Raw genomic sequence first — 22,561 nt, 5'->3', positions numbered from 1 at the left:
TCACATGTTGGTAGCGACTCCACTTTCAATGAACTCAAAGGTCCATCAAAGACCAATCTCGAAATCCTATTTAGATTTATATGACCTAAACATAAGTGCCACAAATAAGTTTGACTCAATTCAGAAATACATTTTCTTTTACGTGGTAGATTAATGTTATTTAATTCTTTTGGTTGTTGTAGCACATGAGGAGATATATCAAGAATAAAAAGGTCATGTACTCTAGCAGCAGTGTAGATAAAACATTTATTAAACTTAATAACATCAGAGTTATTAGCAAAATAAACATTATAACCAGCATCCATTATTTTCGAAACTGAAATCAAATTCCTTCTAATAGAAGGTACATAGAGAACATCTTTTAAAACTAAAACTCTATCACTAATAAACGAAACTCTAATATCTCCTAAAGCTAAAGCTGGTGCTGGCTCGCCATTGGCTTGAAAAACGCAAACTTCATTCTCACTTAACCGCCGCATTTCCTGAAACCCCTGCAAAGTAGTGCAGATGTGATTAGTGGCTCCCGAATCTACACACCAAAACATGATAGAAACAGCCGCTAAACAAGTTTCAACGACATTTAAATTTGAATTACCTTGCTTATTCAACTTTGCCAGATAGGCAGGGCATTGCTTCTTGTGATGCCCAAGTTGCTTGCAATGATAGCACTTGCCTTTGGGCTTTTTCACACCAGCCGCACCACCAGGTGCCAAAACCTTTTGAGCCTTCTTCTTTTTTTATTGCCTTTCGACTTAGAAACCAAAGCTTTCTCAACATTGAGTGCCACAACTGAAGCTTGTTGTTTGATAATAGATTCTGCTGCTTGCAGCTCATTCGATAATTTCGCTAGTGACAAATCCATTTTGTTCATATTATAGTTCAAGCGAAACTGTTGAAAACTGTCAGGCAGAGTCTGCATGACCATCTCAACTTGAAACTCCTTATCAATCACAGCTCCAAGGACCTCCAGTTCATTCAGAAGACTCATCATCTTCAGAATATGGTCTCTGACCGATGATCCTTTAGCCATCTTGGTGTTCAAAAGGGCTTTCATGGTTGTCTGCTTAGCTGCACGATTTTGCTCATCGAACATCTCTTTGAGACTTTCGAGCATATCATAAGCAGACCCCATAGACTGATGCTGATGTTGCAAAACATTCGCCATAGAGGCAAGAATGTAACATCGCGCCATCTCATCGGCCTTAACCCATTTGCCATAGGCCTTAACCTGATCATCAGTAGCATTTTCAGGTTTTTCTGGGCACTCCTCAGTGATTACAAATTTGTAACCTTCAGCGGTTAGGACAATATCAAGGTTCCTTTTCCAGTCAACATAATTCGATCCTTCTAACTTGTTTTGGTTCAATATTGAGGTAAGTGGGTTGAATGACAAAGACATGATTAATCTGAGAGATATTCACATTAAATAGATCATTAGTTATGTATTTAGAATAATTAAATTCAAAATAGTACATTACACATATAACCATGCTCATTGAACAGTAAGATTCGTTAGAGAAACTTAATTATTCATGCAAAATATATGAGTGATGTAAGATATTAACCCCATAAATTTAAGCAGGACCAACTCAGATGGAGAGTAAACTGTTAATTTAAGATAGGTAAATATCACTTTTATAAACTCTAGTTTCATTGAATCAACATGTAACTCAGTTGGAGAGTTAATACAAGTAATCAAATAACTAGAGGCAAAACTACAGTAATCATCTATAATGAATTTATCCGATGTGGAAGTAGACATATATCAACATATAAATTCATTATATTACTGTAAAACATGATTGGAAACAATAGGAATTGAACCCTACCATCATAGATTTCTTTTAAAAAAAAAATTCTTTTATTAAAAAAATTTCCAGAAAATAGAAAAATGGCCAAAAACCCATCTAAACGACCCCGAATGCCCAACAAACGATGTACATCATGAGCTTTTGCTCATGTTTATTGCTCACTGGGCCGTTTCCAATGAACCTACCAAATTTGAGGTCAATCGGAGTTCGACAAAATTTCAGAATTCTAAAATCAAGACCTATTTCTAGAATTCTGTTTTTGTTTTTTTTTGGAGTTTTAAGGGTTTTATTATTTTGACTTGTTTAAATCACATAATATACTAATGTATGTTAACACATCATTTCAGAACTCAAAATAATATTTTTTTTTTACTTAATAAAAACGTGTTTAGACAAAATTGTAAAAACAGTATGTTTTTCACTAGTCAAAAAATGCCACTGTTCATAATTCTGTATATTAATCCAAAATTACAGAACTAATATCATGCAAAACAGTCAAGTTTTTATTAATATAACAATGTGATTATGGACAAAACGCAACTAAAACAGATTAATGGAATTAATTCACTGTTTGTGCATATGTATATTAACCCATAATTACAGAATTAATAGCAATAAAAAATAGTCATGTTTTTATTAAAAGAAACAGATTGCTCTTGATCAGAAAACGTAATTAAACAGACTGTCATATAACGCCATTGTTTATACATATGTATATTAATTCATAATTTCATAATTACAGAATTAAGATACTAATAAATACAATCAGGTTTTTGACATAGAATAATTATACCAAACATGTATCAATAAACAACACATTTTATTATTACTCTATTCATGTTGTATTACGTTATCTAGTAGGCGTCTGATACCAATTGTTAGAACATGCGCGGCGGAAGCAAGCATACAAACCAGGCATCAAATACATGTAAACTAGACAACGCAATAATAACGAGATTAGAAGCACTAACCTCTTGAAATAGTTGCACAAATCTTCCAAACAACATGAATCCAGGGCTGCAGTCTTCTGCTATTTGCCTAGTCAAACCTTGGACGATTTTTGCTTTTGGGTGGGCAAGAACAATACAACTCTAAAAAGTAAGTTATTGGGTGAAATTAGTCTTGCTTTAATAGAGTTATTTTTTGTCGAAATTGTGCTCCAAAAACGTGTAGGATTCTTCTTCTACACGTAGAATCCTACTCCAACTCTATTAGATGACTTTTCTCTCAAGTCACTTTTTACCCAAGTCTTGTCCAGGTTTTTACTAGGTATAGCAGGGACCACAGAAATAATAAGAGACTACCAATTATAGCATTAGTTCGAAATTAGCATGAATTAATTCTTACTATAATTAATTGCAATTTATTCCACTAAAAAACTACAATTGAACTCCTCAATATAAATTTCGAAAATTCAATAACACTTATTTTAATTCCCCATGTTAAGATCTCAAATACCAGTTAATCAAATTAAATCATTGAAAATTTAATTTAATCAACTAATTAAATCCTTTACAATTCCGCTTAAACTATTTCATGTGACGGATACAAAATCCACCGGCTGGGTTTTCACATGAAAACTTATAAGCTTACATAAAGGGGTATCATCAAACTCAAAATCGAGTCATGGATTTTATCAACTAATTATTATTCACAAATATAATTCGTTATTGTCCAATCTATTAGGCACACACTAACTCTAAATAGAGTCGTACCTTTTGATAAATCAAAACAATAAACAAATTACATTGATCATAATAATTATATCAAGATTAGGAGTATAAGCTCATTTAATGAATTAGAGAAAATATTTTATATATTCAGACAAAAACATATTTTCTCTACTTGGTCCATTCAATATGCACTGAGTATACTAGCACAGGAAGTTGGAGTAAAACTACTCCCATAATCAAGACAAATTATACTATAATTTTGTGCTATAATCTGTAATAATCATCAAGATATTTTGTCCAACAATATCTTTGATTGTGAACATAGTTTATTAATTATGAGAACCAACAATTTAATCTTCTGTGCATGAGCTAAGACTTCATACACTAAATCGTCTACTACATAACTAAAAGGACATACATGTAACAAATAATCTAATTAAAATAGTACTTTATTGAATTGAATAAATTAAATAAATAATTGTTCCATAAAGAATAAAATATAATATTATGTCTAAACCGCATGGTTAATAGTATATCCTAACAATAGAGTAACGATAGAATCTTATTTATTTATTTATTTATTTATTTATTTATTTTTCTAATGATAGTATTCGAGCCAACTTACACGCACCTTTGATTATTCCACCGAACCTACTACCTTTAACCACATAGTTATCACGTGACTCTGCTTATCAAGACTTACGTACATAGGAAGCGATCACCTAACAAATTTTGTCGTAGCTGAAAGTTGAACTCTAATCTCCAAGAATTTCATCTCACTTTATTAATCAATAAGCTACACGCTTGGGTGCTAATAGGCTGAATCTCACTTGAACTACGAGAATAATTGACTAATCCAATTTGATTCCACCTTGTTCAAAAATTACATTTACAGTTAAAACAATATTTTCAAATTAATTGAGGAACTTATGGTTTGGTTAAGCATGGGTTTCTTTCTTCAAAGCATGAAATAGAGACAAAGACATGCCTACATATTTTTTTTTTTAAAAGCTACTACAAATTTGTGACGACCCGACCGATCGTCTTAAGAATTTACGCCTCGATCTCCTATTAACTGCTATCTTCGTATTTTTTCTGCTATTTTGATTTGCCGGGATGTTCGGTTTTGAGTTTCGGAAAATTTTGGGACACTTAGTCCCTTACTGAGAGCTTAAGTTTTGGAAAATTGACCGTAGTCGGAACAGTGTGAAGACGGCCTCGGAATGAAATTCTGATGGTTCCGTTAGCTCCGTTGAGTGATTTCGGGCTTAGGGGCATGATCGGATTGTGGTTTGGAGGCCCGTAGCTAATTTAGGCTTGAAATGCCGAAAGTTGAATTTTTTAAGTTTCTGGTTCGATAGTGAAATTTTGATCCGAGGGTCGGAATGAAATTCCGGAAGTTGGAGTAGCTCCGTAGTGTTAAATGTGACGTGTGTGCAAAATTTCAGGTCATTCGGACGAGGGTTGATAGACTTTTTGATCGAAAGCGTATTTTGAGAATCTTGGAGTTCTTAGGCTTGAATCCATGGTTAATTCGAGGTTTCGGTGTTGTTTTAGGTGTTTTAAGGATTGGTTAGTGGTATATGGCTTGTTCGTATTTTTGGTTGAGGTCCCGGGGGCATCGAGATGATTTCGGATGGTTGACGGAAGGATTTGGAGTTTGGAGTTGCAGCTGAAGCTATGACTGCTGTCATAACCGCATCTGCGGTTGAGAGGCCGCAGGTGCGACTCCCGCAGATGCGGAATGCAGCTGCAGAAGCGGAAGATGAGGAAGGGGCCAGGAACCGCAGAAGCGGCATATGTACCGCACCTGCGAGACCGCAGATGCAGATTCTGGGTCGCAAGTGCGGCGGAGAGGTTTTAAGTGAGAACTGCGGAAGCGGTTCCCCAACCGCAGAAGCGGTATCGCAGATGCGATGGGTGGACCGCAGATGCGGTATTGTTAGGCAGAACATATAAATAGTTGCCTTCGCGAATTTGAGCTATTCTTTCACCATTTTCATCCGGGAAGTGAGCTTTTGGGGAGGTTTTTTAGAGGGAATTCAAGGGAACTTCAAGGAGGTAAGATTCTTAGAACCTAAACTCGTTATTGAGGTGATTTTTATCACTATAAACATGAATATTTAAGGAAAATCAGTGGTAACTTGGGGGTTATGACTTGACTAATTAGAGACCTTTGAGTGATGATTTGAGGGACCATTTGAGATCCGATTTTGGTACTTTTGGTATGACTGAACTCGTGAGAGTGTGAGGATTCCGAAAATGTAAATTTTACCTCATTCCGAGACGTGGGCCCGAGGGGTGTTTTAGTCATTTTACTTAATTTTGTGTATTAGCTTAGAATTTCTTTGTAGAATCAGTTACTTGAAGTATTATTTACATTATGAAATTGAATTGAATAGATTTGGGTCATTTGGAGTCGAGTACTCATGGCAAGAGCATGGTTTCGGATTGATTTGAGCTGGTTCAAGGTAAGTGGCTTGCCTAACCTTGTGTGGGGGACTTTCCCCTTAGGATTTGTATTGTGATAATTGAAATGTCTTGTGCGTGAGATGATGAGTGCGTACTCGTGCTAATTGTTGAAAATCCTATTTTCATTAAGCAACTTTAACTGCATTTTCTCTTCCTATTTATTCTACTTGCACTTTTAAACCTGCTGATAGCTTAGAGAAGCATGTCTAATTGACTTAATTGCTTTATTTGCTTTAACTACCTTATTTGTATTACGTGAAGCATGCTAGGTTAGAATTGTCTGTGTTACTTTGGTATGAAGTTGATTTTATTTTAGTATTCTTTGTGCCATTGTTGTGTGTTTTAGTTTGGGACTACGAGACGGCATTCCGGGAGATCCCTTGTACGCATTTATGATTGAGCTGAAGTGTGGGATACCGAGAGATCCCCAACACGTATATTGAGGATACCAAGAGATCCCTAGCATATATTGAGTATACCAAAAGATCCTCGGGATACCAAGAGATCCCTAGCATACATTGAGGATACTAAGATATCCTCGGGATACCACGAGATCCCACGCATACGTTGAGGATACCAAGAGATCCCCAGCATATATTGAGGGTACTAAGAGATCATCAGGATACTGAGAGATCCCCGGTTATTATCTATGTGAAGAGTGGTATTTCCTTGTGATTGTTTTTGTTTCTGTTTCAGTTGTTGTTATCCTTATTATCCTGTATTAATTCTTACTGTTAGTTTTCAACTGTACTGATTATCTCATTCTATTATACCTGATATTTCATTTAATCTCAGTAGGGCTCTGACCTTCCTCGTCATTACCCGACCGAGGTTAGGCTTGGCACTTACTAAGTACCGTTGTGGTGTACTCATGCCCCTTTCTGCGCATGTTTTTCATGTGCAGATCCAGGTACTTCCATTCAGACTTATCACTCGGGCGAGGCGCTTGTAGAGACTCTGAAGTATATCTGCCGCGTCCGCAGACCGAAGAGTCCCTTTCTACTCCCCTTTTTTTTGTATTTACCCTTATTTACTTTCGTTTTCCTTGTTAGATATTTTGGAGTTAGATGCTTGTAGAAAATTTAAAGGCTTGTGATCATGAGATTCCAGGTTTTGGGAAATGTAATTAGTTTTCAAGAGTTGTTATTGTGTATGACAAGCAGCACTTTAAAATACTATCTTATTTCACTATTTCAGTTTTTAATTATTTCTTCCACAAATTGGTTTCTTTTCCGCATTGTTAGGCTTACCTAGTCGTAGAGACTAGGTGCCGTCACGATGGTTCACGAAGGGCGAACCGGGGTCGTGACAAGTTGGAATCAGAGCCCTAGGTTCATAGGCGTCATGAATCACAAGCCGGCTTATTAGAGTCTCGCGGATCGGTACGGAGACGTACGTACTTATCTACGAGAGGCTATGTAACCGTTAGAAAAATTCCACTTCATTTGATTTCCCTGTCGTGCGAGATTTTTGACATCACAATCCTAAACCTCTGTCTTCCATTCTCTCACAGATGGTGAGGACACGTGCCACTAGAGATGATCAGACACTCGCGCCCCCTGCGAGAGCCATCAGAGGTCGGGGCCGGGGTAGAGGCCGAGGACGCACACGCGGTGAAGCCAGAGCACCCGCGCGAGCTACCATCGAGGAGCCACCAGCAGTTCCAGCCAAAGCCCAGGCACCGGATACGCCTACTGCTACTATTACTCCAGCACTTCGGGGGACATTAGCACAATTCCTGAGCATGTTTGGTACATTAGTACAGACGGGGTTGATTCAGGTTGTACCAACTACTTCATAGATCGGGAAAGGGACCCAGACTTCCGCCACCCCCACTCTAGAGCAGCGAGTTCTCATTGGTCAGGTTCCAGGTGTCATAGCGACACAGCCTGTGGTCCCAGTTTAGTAGGTGGTGAGGACCTCTCGCCGAGCAGAGGACAGATGGGTCCAAGAGAGAGAGGACGGACGAGGTCAAGTGAGAGAGTATAGGGAAATGAGGAGACCTCGTAGACTGGAGAGAACCACTGGTCCTTATTTTGGAGGAAGAGTACGACATGGTAGAGGTTTTGTGGGTCAGCCAGCTCAGTTTGCATCTCAGATTTCACACAGTGTTTTAGGTGTTCAGGGGTCTTGGAGTACCCGTACCGCACAGTTCCCACTTCAACGTCCTCCCAGAGCTTGTTTTGAGTGTGGTGACACACGCCATGTGGTGAGGGATTGCCCTAGACTTGGGAGGAGTGCACCTTCACAGAATTCTCAGCCACATCGCGCTCCGTAGAGTTCTCAGGCTATGATCATAGCACCAGTTACTACCCCACCTACTCAGCCAGCCAGAGAGGAAGGTCAGGCCAGATATTATGCCTTTCCTGCCCATACCGAGGTTGTTGCCTCCAATTCTGTCATCACAGGTATTGTACTGGTTTGTCATAGAGGTGCATCGGTTCAATTCAATCTAGGCTTCGCTTATTGTTATGAGTCTTCTTATTTTGCTCCATATTTGGGTGTATCTCGGGATTCTTTGAGTTCCCCTATTTATGTTTCTACTCCTATGGGAGATTTTCTTATTGTGGACCGCGTTTATCGGTCGTGTTTGATTGCTCTTAGTGGTTTTGAGACCAGAGCCGATTTGTTATTGCTCATCATGGTAGATCTTGATATTATCTTGGGCATGGACTGGTCGTCGCCCCATTATGTTGTTCTTGATTGTCACGCCAAAACTAGGACGCTGGCTATTTTAGGTGTACTGCGTGTTGAGTGGAGGGGTGCTTTAGATCACACTCCCAGTAGAGTTATTTCTTTCCTTAAGGCTCAGCGTATGGTTTAGAAGGGGTGTGACGCGTGTCTAGCTTATGTGAGAGATGTCAGTATTGATACCTCCTTCTGTTGATTCAGTCCCAGTAGTACGAGATTTTTCTGATGTGTTTCCAGCTGACCTTCCGGGCATGCCGCCCGATAGAGATATTGATTTTGGCATTGATCTGTGCTGGCACTCAGCCCATTTCTATTCCTCCGTATCGTATGGCTCCTCCTGAGTTGAAGGAGTTGAAGGATCAGTTACAGGAATGGCTTGATAAGGGTTTTATTCGGCCCAGTGTATCACCTTGGGGTGTTCCTATCTTGTTTGTGAAGAAAAAGGATGGTTCTATGCATATGTGTATTGATTATCGTTAGTTGAACAAGGTTACAGTGAAGAACTGTTATCCTCTACCTCGTATTGATGATTTGTTTGACCAGCTTCAGGGAGAACGAGTGTTTTCTAAGATTGACTTACGCTCAGGTTACCATCAGTTGAAGATTCGGGAGCCAGATATCCTGAAGACTGCCTTCAGGACTCGGTATGGTCATTATAAGTTCCTTGTTATGTCATTTGGGCTAACCAATGCCCTAGCAGCATTTATGCATTTGATGCACAGTGTGTTCCGGTTGTATCTTGACTCGTTCGTCATTGTCTTTATTTATGATATTCTGGTGTATTCCCGGAGTCGGGAAGATCATGAGCAGCACCTGCGGACAGTGCTCCAAACTCTGAGGAAAAAGAAGTTATATGCTAAGTTCTCGAAATGTGAGTTTGGTTGGATTCTGTGGCATTCTTAGGCCATGTGGTGTCGAGTGAGGGTATTCAGGTGGATCCAAAGAAAGTAGAGGCAGTGCAGAGTTGGCCCAGACCATCCTCAGCTATAGAGATCCGCAGTTTTCTCGGTTTGGCGAGTTATTACCGTCATTTTGTGGAGGGGTTTTCATCGATTGCAACCCCTATGACCAAACTGACCCAGAAGGGTGCTCCGTTCCAGTGGACGGAAGAGTGTGAGGCGAGCTTTCAGAAGCTCAAGACAGCTTTGACTACAGCCCCACATTTGATATTGCCTACATGATCGGGGTCTTACACCGTTTATTGTGATGCCTTAAGGATTGGCCTTGGAGCGGTTTTGATGCAGGACGGTAGGGTGATTGCCTACGCTTCCAGACAGTTGAAGGTGCATGAGAAGAATTATCCTGTCCATGATCTCGAGTTAGCTGCCATTGTTCACGCCTTGAAGATCTGGCGTCATTATTTGTACGGTGTTCCTTGTGAGATTTATACCGATCATCGGAGCTTGCAGCACCTGTTCAAGCAAAAGGATTTAAACTTGCGCCAGAGGAGGTGGTTAGAGTTGCTAAAGGACTATGATATCACTATTTTATATCACCCGGGCAAGGCCAATGTGGTGGTCGATGCCTTGAGTCACCGGGCAAAGAGTTTAGGGAGTTTGGCCTATTTACCAGCATCGGAAAGGCCTATGGCGATGGATGTTCAGGCCTTAGCCAACCAGTTGGTGAGATTGGATCTTTCGGAGCCCAGTCGGGTTCTAGCTTGCGTGGTTTCTCGGTCTTCCTTATTTGATCGTATCAGGGAGCGTCAGTATGATGACCCTCATTTGCTTGTCCTCAAGGACAAGGTTCAGCATGGTGATGCCAGAGATGTGACTAGTGGTGATGACGGGGTATTGAGGATGCAAGGTCGGATTTGTGTACCCAATGTTAATGGGCTTCGAAAGTTGATTCTGAAGGAGGCCCATAGTTCGCGATATTCCATTCATCCGGGTGCTGTGAAGATGTATCAGGATTTGAGGCAGCACTATGGGTGGAGGCGGATGAAGAAAGATATAGTTGGATTTGTAGCTCGGTGCCTCAACTGTAAGCAGGTGAAGTATGAGCACCAGAGACCGGGTGGGTTGCTTTAGTAGATAGAGATCCCGGAGTGGAAGTGGGAGCGGATCACCATGGACTTTGTAGTTGGGCTCCCACGGACTTTGAGAAAGTTCGATGCTATTTGGGTGATTGTGGATTGGCTGACCAAGTCCGCGCACTTCATTCTTATGTGTACTACCTATTCTTCGGAGCGTCTAGCGAAGATTTATATCCGGGAGATTGTTCGCTTGTATAGTATTCCAGTTTCCATCATTTCAGATAGAGGTACTCAGTTCACATCACGGTTCTGGAGGGCCGTTCAGCATGAGTTGGGTGCTCGGGTAGAGTTGAGCACAACATTTAAACGGACGGACAGTCCGAGCGCACTATTTAGATTCTTGAGGATATGCTCCGTGCGTGTGTGATCAAGTTTGGAAGGTCTTGGGATCAGTTCCTGCCACTGGCGGAGTTTGCTTACAACAACAGCTATCAGTCCAGCATTCAGATGGCACCGTATGAGGCTTTATATGGCCGACGGTGTAGATCCCCGATGGGTTGGTTTGAGCCGGGTGAGGCTAGACTATTGGGCACAAACTTGGTTCAGGATGCCTTGGAGAAGGTCAAGGTGATTCAGGACAGACTCCGTACAGCCCAGTCCAGACAGAAGAGCTATGCAGATTGGAAGGTTTGTGGTGTTTCCTATATGGTTGGAGAGCGGGTTCTGCTTCGGGTATCGCCTATGAAGGGAGTTATGAGATTTGGGAAGAAAGGGAAGTTGAGTCCGAGGTTTATTGGCTCTTTTGAGATATTGAGGCGTGTTGGGAGATTGCCTATGAGCTTGGCTTACCTCCCAGCTTGGCAGGAGTTCATCTGGTATTTCATGTTTCGATGCTCTGGAGGTATCACAGTGATCCGTCGCACGTGTTGGATTTCAATTCAGTCCAGTTGGACAAGGATCTATCCTATGTTGAGGAGCCAGTGGCAATATTGGACAGGCAGGTTAGAAAGCTGAGGTCAAAGAACATTGCATCAGTGAAGGTTCAGTGGCGGGCTCAGCCGGTCGAGGAGGCGACCTGGGAGACCGAGCAGGATATGCGCAGCCGTTACCCTAATCTTTTCACTACTTCAGGGAGGATGTGACGACCCGACCTGTCGTTTTAAGAATTTACGCCCTGATCCCCTATTAACTGCTTTCCCCGTATTTATTTCTGCTATTTTGATTTGTCAGGATGTTCAATTTTGAGTTTCGAAGAGTTTTGGGACACTTAGTCCCTTAATAAGAGCTTAAGTTTTGAAAAATTGACCATAGTCGGAACAGTGTGAAGACGGCCTCGGAATGGAATTTCGATGGTTCTGTTAGCTCCGTTGAGTGATTTCGGGCTTAGGGGCGTGATCGGATTGTGGTTTGGAGGCCCGTAGCTAATTTAGGCTTGAAATTTCGAAAGTTGAATTTTTGAAGTTTCCGGTTCGATAGTGAGATTTTGACCCGAGGGTTGAAATAGAATTCCGGAAGTTGGAGTAGCTCCGTAGTGTTAAATGTGACGCGTGTACAAAAATTTCAGGTCATTCGGACGAGGGTTGGTAGACTTTTTGATCGAAAGCGTATTTTGAGAATTTTGGAGTTCTTAGGCTTGGATACATGGTTAATTCGAGGTTTTGGTGTTGTTTTAGGTGTTTGAAGGATTAGTATAAGTTTGGTTAGTGGTATATGACTTGTTCGTATTTTTGGTTGAGGTTCCGAGGGTCTCGGGATGATTTCGGATGGTTGACGAAAGGATTTGGAGTTTGGAATTGCAGCTGAAGCTATGACTGTTGTCATAACCACATATGCGGTTGAGAGGCTGTTGGTGCGACTCCCGCAGATGCGGAATGCAGCCGCAGAAGCGGCAGATGAGGAAGGGGCCAGGAACCGCAGAAGCAAAATATGTACCGCACCTGCGAGACCGCAGATGCGGATTCTGGGTCGCAGGTGCGGCAGAGAGGTTTTAAGTGAGAACCGCAGAAGCGGTTCCCCAACCGCAGAAGCGGGATCGCAGATGGGACGGGTGGACCACAGATGCGGGATTGCTGGGCAGAACATATAAATAGTTGCCTTCGCGAATTTGAGTTATTCTTTCACCATTTTCATCCGGGAAGTGAGCTTTTGGGGAGGTTTTTGAGAGGGAATTCAAGGGAACTTCGAGGAGGTAAGATTCTTGGAACCTAAACTCGTTATTGAGGTAATTTTTATCATTATAATATGAATATTTAAGGAAAATCAGTGGTAATTTGGGGGTTAGGGCTTGACTAATTAGAGACCTTTGAGTGATGATTTGATGGACCATTTGAGGTCCGATTTTGGTATGACTGAACTCATGAGAGTGTGAGGATTCTAGAAATGTAAATTTTACATGATTCCGAGATGTGGGCCCAATGGGCATTTTGGTCATTTTACCTAATTCCGCGTATTAGCTTAGAATTTCTTTGAAGAATCAGTTACTTGAAATGTTATTTACATTATGAAATTGAATTGAATAAGTTTGGGTCATTTGGAGTCGAGTAATCGTGGCAAGAGCGTGGTTTCGGATTGATTTGAGCTGGTTCGAGGTAAGTGGCTTGCCTAACCTTGTGTAAGGGACTTTCCCCTTAGGATTTGTATTGTGATAATTGAAATGCCTTGCGTGAGGTGACGAGTGCGTACTTGTGCTAATTGTTGAATATCCTATTTTCATGAAGCAACTTTAATTGCGTTTTCCCTTCCTATTTATTCTACTTGCACTTTTAAACATGCTGATAGCTTAGAGAAGCATGTCTAATTGACCTAATTGCTTTATCTACTTTAACTGCCATATTTGTATTACGTGAAGTATGCTAGGTTAGAATTGCCTGTGTTACTTTGGTATGAAGTTGAGTTTATTTGAATATTTTTTGTGCCATTGTTGTGTGTTTTACTTTGGGACTACGGGACGACATTCCGGGAGATCCCCTGTACGCATTTATGATTTGAGCTGAAGTGCGGGATACCGAGAGATCCCCAACACGTATATTGAGGATAACAAGAGATTCCCAGCATATATTGAGGATACCAAAAAATCTTCGGGATACCAAGAGATCCCTAACATACATTGGGAATACCAAGAGATCTCTAGCATACATTGAGGATACCAAGAGATCCCTAGCATACATTGAGGATACCAAGAGATCATCGGGATACCAAGAGATCCCTGGCATATATTTAGGGTACTAAGAGATCCCTGGGTGTTATCTTTGTGAAGATTAGTATTTCCTTGTGATTGTTTTTTTCTCTGTTTCAATTGTTGTTATCTTTATTATCCTGTATTAATTCTTACTGTTAGTTTTCAACTGTACTGCTTATCTCATTCTGTTATACCTGGTATTTCATTTAATCTCAGTAGGGCCCTGACCTTCCTCGTCACTACCCGACCGAGGTTAGGCTTAACACTTACTGAGTATCGTTGTGGTGTACTCATTCCCCTTTTTGTGCATGTTTTTCATGTGTAGATCCAAGTACTTCCATTCAGACTTATCACTCGTGAGACGAGACGCTTGTAGGAACTCCGAGGTATACCTGCCACGTCCGCAGACCGAAGAGTCTCTTTCTACTCCCCTTTTTTGTATTAGCCCTTCTGTACTTTCGTTTTCCTTGTTAGATATTCTGGAGTTAAATGCTTATAGAAAATTCAAAGGCTTGTGATCATGAGATTCCGAGTTTTGGAAAATGTTATTAGTTTTCGAGAGTTGTTATTGTGTATGCCAAGCGACACTTTAAAATACTGTCTTATTTCACTATTTCGGTTTTTAATTATTTATTCCGCAAATTGGTTTCTTTTCCGCATTGTTAGGCTTACCTAGTCGTAGAGACTAATTGCCGTCACAATGGTTCACGGAGGGTGAACCGGGGTCGTAACAAATTTGAACTCGTAAAATGGCAAAGCTAAGAACGCCTTTGGATAGACGGCTAGAAGCTGAAACAAAAGTTCGAATACAAAAAGTTCATTGTTAAGAATAGGACACAAAAGGTCAGCTTGTTCTCACGCGTTAAACGAGCCAATAGGACTAAATAATTGTTTTAAGTATATTTTGAGAGATTCTTTAGAAGCCAAGAACCAAAATGAATAAGAGCTGGAGTGTTCGACAAATTATGTCAATGAACACAAATAGGATTGGCCGACAGAGTAAAAGGGGGACCACAGTAAGATTCGTCAGAGTAGTTTCTCATTTTTTTTTTGATTTTTTTTGTCTATATTCTCCACACAGCTGCTCATTCAGTACAATTTTTTGTATGCTTATTCTATTATTCCTTGTAGTAATTGACATTTCACTGTTGACCTCCAGTTTTTGAGAAGGAAAACGAACAAAAAGAACACTGCATGATAATACAAGAAACTTGAGTATATGTATATATACTAGTATTCCATAAGGAGACGGGAACAAGAATTTCAAGCAAAGACAAAAAGAGTTTTGAGAACTGAAAGAGTACACTTGTCATATGAAATGCTGCGGATTCAAATGGAAAGTATCCTAACAATTTTAATATACAAAAAGAGGCCATTATTAGGAAGCGCCAACCCTCCAAAATGGATAACGTTACTCATACGTTTGCCACCCTTGCCTCTTCCTACCTAATATCATATGCGAATTTAGAAATTGGATTTAATCTTAAAGGTTCTCTGAAAACATTGTACTTCTGAAATTATGGGTTTAGAATTTAATATGTTTGAAAATTTAGTGATTTTTCACATATATATTTGTGTTCCATTTCAAAATACTTTCTCGGTTGACCCCTTAGAATGTAGGTTGCATACGTGTAACATGGTGTCAGGTGTCACATTTTAGTGTAAATGAAAACTAACAAGGTCTTGCTTGATGCTGTTTAGAGGGTGCCATCAGCAGATACTAAATACCTAATGAGACATTTGTTTACATAGTAAATGAAACTAAGGATTGCAAAATACCAGAATTACACTATGTTTCTACTTGCAACCGCAGAAAACAATGTACTACTAAAGGCCCTGATACATACCTTTAGTCTGTTGAATGCTTCCGGAAGGGTGATTTACACATAGTGGATCACTGTCACGCTAGAGCAACAAACACCCAAAAATGAAAGGTGTTCTCCTTGGCGGAATTCCATTCTGTTGGAAGAAAAAGGAAATCTAGTTGGTTTTGAAATCAATTTATTTACATGGCTGAATCTCAAACACAACATAACAGGGCCAAACGATGGATGATCACGGAAAAAGAACATACCTTTAATGGAATAGGAGGCAGCACTATGATTATTTGATATGAGTATAGGACCCGTCAAAACTATATGTGAATCTTCAGCTCAATGTCCATTCATCAGAATGATCAGGAGAAATTTCTTCAACAGATGTAACCCTGCTTGAATTTTCAAGTAATAGAGATCCACCCCTTGCTTTGTCACAAGATACTTCAGAGTTGCGAGAGTACCAGATATGAGAGTTGAATGACTGTTCAAATGATTGAGGAGCAGTTTCTCTTGGGTTTAAATCATACAAGTTGTATTTGATCTCCTCATTTGTTAGACCAACTGTATCTTTTCTATGAGGTAATCTAAAAGTATGATAAGTAGATAAACCCCTCTGCAACTGGGAACTGGTTGCTGACAGGAAATTCCAGCCGAATGTATCCAAGGCAATTGGCAAGAGTTCTTCAGAATCACAATGATTCTTCTCAAGATGACTAAGATAAGAGACAATAACATTGCCACTTTCAAATGCATTCTCAGGATTACAATCTTCCAGAGAAGTGAAATCCTCTAAGTAACATAACAAGGGTTGGTCATAGTGGTCCAATCTTGCAACTCCACATTCCTCATGTTCAAGAATTGTTCGAAAATCAGGATTATGATCTTCCAGAGAATTAAAATCTTCTGAGTTGCATAACAAGGGTAGGTCAAACTGGTCCAATCTTGCAACTGCACATTCCTCATGTTCAAGAATCGTTCCAAAGTCCCTGGAGCAAAATTTGGTAGGAAAGAGTTTCTGCTGAAAATTGTTTGAATGAAAATATGGCAGTGCATCAAAGCAGGCAGAGTTTGTATATAAAGATGACAGTGCCAGCGCATCAAGCTTCTTTTCTGTACTCCGCTGGTAATCAACATGCGGTAAGGTGGCTATTGGTGAACACAGTTTATTCCCTCCGCTAGTAGTAATGGCTAATGCTGGATCATTTTTCTCCTCATTGAAATCCCAATCTAAGAATAAGTTTTGTGCTTCTCTGCTTACAGGTATATTTGCACTATGAAGTCTATCCGGTAGGAGATGATCAGCAAACCCATGCCGGTCAAAGGATAATGAAGGCAATGAATCACTCTGATCCCATAAACTTATACTTTTGTTGTTTGAAATTTGACTATTATCTACATCTTCACAGAGCAAACCAGTTTCTGCGTCATAGTCGATGAGATGAAAGGCAGAATTGAAGTTATCCCATTCTAGGGGAACTCTCTCCTTTGGCCTACAAAAGAAATTAGTGAGGCAGCCATCAGTCTGGCTCATCCTATATTCTGGTATTGTAACATCTTCTTTGTGTTTTGAATGAGGTCGCGCATGATCTGGCTTAGCATGTGCAAGTGAGGTAGTACTTGAATCCCCTTTCCTGACCTTTGAATCCCAGAAATCCTGAATTTCCAAGTAACAGAAAGTCAGAAAAAAGAAAAGAAATTTGACTGTATAGTTGATGAGAAAGCTAAGAGATCATACTTCACCCTCCTTCCTTCCAGGGAACAGCCGGCTGAGAAGTGCAGAAACCAAATCAAACCTGGAACCATAAGTCAATTTGAGATGGAACTTATCAAGATATCAAAGCAACTGAAAACATTAATCTTGATGACCTTTCAGAATTGAGTTTTTCGACGTCAAGAAACAGTGCATTTGCCTGCTGACGTAGTTTCTGTCTCTTTGCAGCAAAAATTCCATTACCAGAGTACTGGCTCCCTAAGAGTGATAAGGAAGATGTAAATGTTTACGTCTAAGTCTAATCACACGCCCTGTAAACTGCTAGAGCAAGCTCCATAATCAGTTGGCTGAGGTTAATGAAATCAGTCAACTAAGACAACAACAGAACACAGACGAAACAAGATATAGATATGATTTCCCCACTTCAAAAAACCAATGGAGCACATATTCAAAGAGACAAGGTTTTCATTCTTGTTTCATCATGACTAGAAAAGGCCTCTTGGAGTCTTGCTAGTGTGGAAAAAACTACGGCCATTAGACTGCTAATACAAGGAAACACTTGGTAGATTGAATAATCTAGCTCAAACGACCTAAGGGTTATGCTGGAACTTTTTAGACATTAGCGCCAGGAGGTTTCTCCAAGCATAGAGCATCAACCCCTACCTGAACTCTTAGCAAGAAAATGAAAAAGAATTGAGGAGAAAGCCTGTAATGCTGATTCAGCAGTGTACAAATTGTGGTGCTTCTGCATCAACTATTGTACTGAATGTATGACATTGATATTTACCTCTGTTTAAACACTAAAATAACTTCATAGTAAGGAGCATTCAGATTGAAAAACAGCAAGCTTCTTTCTTAGTGTGAAGGGTCCAGTAATAACATTTCCTAGAGCTTTTTTTTCTTCTTCTTTTCCTTGGATAAAGATAAATTCTCACTAATAAGGCAGTCATTCTAGTTCTTCCCATGTCCATCTCACAAGTCGATATTTATCCATCGAAAGAGAGAGGGTGAGGGATGATAGCGTAACTATGCAGACAGAATCCTAAGTGAAGAATCAATGTTTCAGAGAGAATTGAATGGCTGATGGAAGGTAACCTGAATTATTTGATGGACCTGCAAGGGGTGACAGCCGCAAATTTGAATCTACAGGAGTCACTGCAGTTGGGAGTGAAAAGGACTTAAGTTTTGCCTCCTTGGATATACCTGCATTTTGTCATACCACGTAGGTCGCTGAAATTAACAACCGACCGAACAGAGTCAAGATGCTTATATTACTTGTACACATTATACTCTGCTTCCTACGTATGACACCATCAACAGGTGAAAAGGACTGGCGTTCATTAGTCTGATATTCGTTTTCTACTTGAATTGGGATTTTAAGGTCCTTATTTGGACACTTCAGCACGTTGTGTGTGCTCGTTGTGTCTGCATATTAGGCATGATTAGTTAAATCCTTCAAATAAAAGGTGGTTTCTGAATAAAATAAAGCAAGCTGAATTTTCTTAAAGCTTTTGAGGAACCAGAAAGTTTAGTAGCTAGAATCAAAGTGCAACCCACCTGAGGTACTATTCTTTGATAGTTTACTCCTTCTGTGGAGAAGATCTGAATTACTATGGCCAACATCCTTTTTCAACTTCTTGAAGAAAGCATATTCTGAAGTTTTGGGCATATCAGCTGCACTAACAATACTATAATTTTTAAAGAATTTAGAGATATATATTTGAAACAGTTAACATCTTCTGAAATCATATAATGGTTGGGACTTGGGACATAAGTAATAAAAAAGGTAGTTCAAAATAAAGAAAAACCTTACATCTAGGGTTGCGAGCTGTCTGATATTTTTTGGAAAATGCAACTCTTCCAACATTAGGAAGAGGATCTGCTTCCGTATCTGGGGATGTGACATTTTTTGCCTTGATTGCATCTAACAGTGAAAAATTACTACAAACTTTATGTATAGCAGGAGGACAAAGGGAGAGCACAGGTCTAATATCAAGCACAAAATCGTTAACGCAAGAATAAATGAGATAGAGGAAAAATGGCCAGCGAATCAAATCAAAATACAAAAAATGAATGAAGACAATATCTTATATAAAGATATTGAATTAATGATACATCCATGGTAAGTCCAACTCTCTCCACTTAGTCCAAAAGCAAAACGCATATGAAGCAGGTCATCAGTAGTAGTGTTTGCTGACTGCTGATACTTGCCAACATCTGAAATGATTCGGGTTCATACCATCTTTATTGCTAGTAAAATGCCATTGACATGAAAGACATCAACATAAAAATGGCAAACAAGAGACTTCAATAATAAGGGGGAGCACTTAAATGTAACACCTGACACCTCCTTTGCTTGCATTAAGACTTCGATTATTTAAGGTTAAGGCAGAGAAATTTTATTGTAATCACCTCCAAATCCATTCTATTCAATGATCATCTGGTTTGGCAGTGGAAATAAGCTATTTTGTTAGGAAGCTTTTAAATGAAATGAGCGTCAAGACACATTTGTATTGCTATAATAAGTAAGATACCAAAGTTTAAATAGAGCGACATGGACCTTAACTCGCTTGGAACTGAATCCTAGTTGTTGTTGCTGTACTAAATAGGATACCAAAACAAACAAATGACAGAAAAATAAAATGAAATCCAACAAATGGCTGAAGCTATACATATGACATACAGATACCAATATGCCATTGTTGAACAACCACTATGACCCATTAATCCAAAAGAAAAACACATGATCTTGAAGAAGGTGACAATGGTGCTGATATGCGCCAAGGATCTCAAACCATTCATTCATAGCATCTTGATGGGTTTCGCTTAACATGTGGCTGATGATAAGAAGCCTATCAAAGGAAAAAGGTAGAACTATGACCTCCTTCAATCATGATGGGACTATGATGGTTTGAGGTAGCCTTGAGTTAGAACAACAAATATGTCTCAATCCTAAACAAGTTGAGGTCGGCTATATGAATCCTCACTGACCACATTACTCCATTTAAACTCATATCATGCTAATATTTGGCAAACACAAATTAAAAGTATTAGAATTTCTTTGTATTTTCTAAACATATAAATCTATAAAAGGATAAACCAATCTTTGGAAGCAAGGACCTAGAGTAAAAGTACTAACTTCCAATTCTGAGAAGTTACTAAATCCCCAAGAACCCACCTCTCGTTAGTCAACTTCATTTCCTGGTGGCTAATCTTAGGGACCTTTTTCACATAATGCTCTGGCCCAAAAGACTTAATCAGTTATCATTGTTACAATTCATGCACAAAGATATATTCAGGATTTAGGTCAGTGAATGCAGAATACTAGAAGATTATTTCCCTTTTTTTGCTACTATGGTTCGAAATTACTATAAATATATTACACAAAACTTCTAAATAATTTTTCTAGGTTTTGAATCAAGGCAACAGGTGCAGCTCCAGCCACTGCCTTCTATATACATCCGCCGATGTTCCTGATGATACACAGACCATTTTACAATGATTCACACCAATATTTGATAATGTGGAGCAGCAAATGTAATCCAGTAGCTGAAACAAAATATCGAGCAACCAACAATAATATAATTCCGACTAGAGTCAGAAAAGAACTGCAAATTCAAGTGACAATCAGTACCGGATCGTGCATCTTCGAGGCCCTGAGGTTGAGTGACCACTCCAGCTGAAGAGCTTAGGGTTTTTGCTGGAAATTTAATAGCGGATTTGAATCTTCGCCTCATTACGTTATGGTATTTTTCCTGAAAGTTGAAATTTTGGAAAACCTAAGTGCAGTGATCAATGAAGCCTTTCAAATTTGAACCTTCGATTTATAAGACGAAGAGAATGAATTTAGGCGCCTAGGCGGTTCAACTTGCGCGGTTGGGCTTGCTGGAATTGCGCAGATAGCCACTTTGAGGATCCCTGTTTAAAGTTGAATTACACAAATAACCTACCATACTTGTTAAATTTGAAGTTTATGAAGCAATCGAGGGTCAAAAGTTAAAAAAAAATACATTTTTAATGCATAGTCAGAGTTCATAAATTTTTGTAATTCGAATCATTTCAAAATCTAATCTTTCAATTTTTTTAACCATAAGTCTGAAGTTTGGTTTGAAGTCTCAAACTTTTTTGTCTTCAAATTTTACATTTTATCTAAAAAAAATTGTCTGACGTTTTAATTTTTGCCTAAAATTATTTTGTGTGAAGTTTCACTCAAATATCTATAATTTTTGTTTGATATTTTAGTCAAATATCTGAAGTTGACTGCAACTCTTCTTCATTCTTGAGCTTCAAATTTCGATCTAACCCTCCTCAAATTGGCCTCGACGTCTTCCAAGATAAAACATGGGGTGTTTACACCAAATCAATAATTTTTACATAAATAGCCGATTGAATTTATTATTTGTATTTCTAGCTTGTAAACATAAATTATATATTGATTATACAATATATTACACGTATGGTTTTCTCCCAACGACTATTTTTAATTTAAACGATTGAGTGACAGTTATTTAGGTAAATTCTTCTATATGTCTCTTGTACATATATATTTTTTAACACTTAACTTAGTTAGATTATTTTCACTTTGATTTGTTGATTTTTAATACTAATTATTAGTCAGGTATAAACATCTGGTGTGAATAAGCATTTACCGGCTTCCAAAATTCGAATTTTCATTCACCCAACTAGTTCAACAAGTCTTAGCAATACTCAAATACATTTCAAATTCAGCTTTCCACATCAAGTTTTTTAGTTTTTGACAATGGTGGTTCTGATTTCTCCTCAAATTCAAGTCACTAACACCATTCAAGTAGTTTGATCAATTCAACCTTTGAATTTTCAACTTCAAAATGAAATATGAACCTTCAACTTCTTTTCAAAATCTTTTGGAAAGTTGAATTTCGAACTAAAGTTAGGACATTGATTTTTCTTGGACTTTATTATAGTTCTTCTTCAAATATTATTTATTTTTTCGATCCAACCAGTGAATCAGTCTTTTCATTACTATGTAAGCTTCAAATGGGTGCAATAAAGAAAGAATAAGAAGAAAGAGATCGTGCGAGTCTTTTTGAAATTATACATTAACTAGTGAATTTATCCGCGCTTCACGCGGTGATTAATAAATTTACAAACAACTCTTTTTTTTTTTTTTAAATATGCAAGTCTTATTGAAAAGAAGTCTCTAACCATACAAAAGGAAAATAATAAAAACAAAGCAATTCGTTATCAAACAGCA

The 22,561-nt window shown here is 39.0% G+C and overlaps 1 protein-coding gene across 4 annotated transcripts; it reads right to left on the bottom strand.

Annotated features, from left to right (window-relative positions):
* Positions 1–322: 322 nt before the first annotated feature.
* LOC104229655 (uncharacterized) lies at positions 323–21,166 on the bottom strand. 4 transcript variants are annotated; one of them, XM_070147699.1, is made up of 11 exons: positions 20,963–21,166; positions 19,142–19,252; positions 18,886–19,002; positions 18,424–18,531; positions 17,484–17,586; positions 17,353–17,410; positions 15,875–17,271; positions 15,648–15,759; positions 2,783–2,902; positions 596–1,406; positions 323–491 (listed from the first exon to the last, which is right to left on the bottom strand). In XM_070147699.1, the coding sequence occupies exons 1-7, from the start codon at positions 21,063–21,065 to the stop codon at positions 15,949–15,951; spliced, it is 1,923 nt and encodes a 640-aa protein (XP_070003800.1). In that variant the 5' UTR covers positions 21,066–21,166; the 3' UTR covers positions 323–491; positions 596–1,406; positions 2,783–2,902; positions 15,648–15,759; positions 15,875–15,948. The 4 variants fall into 4 exon arrangements, with proteins under 4 accessions (XP_070003800.1, XP_070003803.1, XP_070003801.1 ...); XM_070147702.1 differs by lacking the exons at positions 596–1,406; positions 2,783–2,902; XM_070147700.1 differs by lacking the exons at positions 323–491; positions 596–1,406; positions 2,783–2,902 and adding an exon at positions 14,663–14,990.
* Between the last annotated feature and the right edge of the window lie 1,395 nt (positions 21,167–22,561).

Source organism: Nicotiana sylvestris, chromosome 6 (assembly GCF_000393655.2).
Source record: "Nicotiana sylvestris chromosome 6, ASM39365v2, whole genome shotgun sequence".
In the NCBI taxonomy this organism is placed as follows: domain Eukaryota; kingdom Viridiplantae; phylum Streptophyta; class Magnoliopsida; order Solanales; family Solanaceae; genus Nicotiana; species Nicotiana sylvestris.
This window is presented reverse-complemented; position numbering and strand designations above follow the sequence as displayed.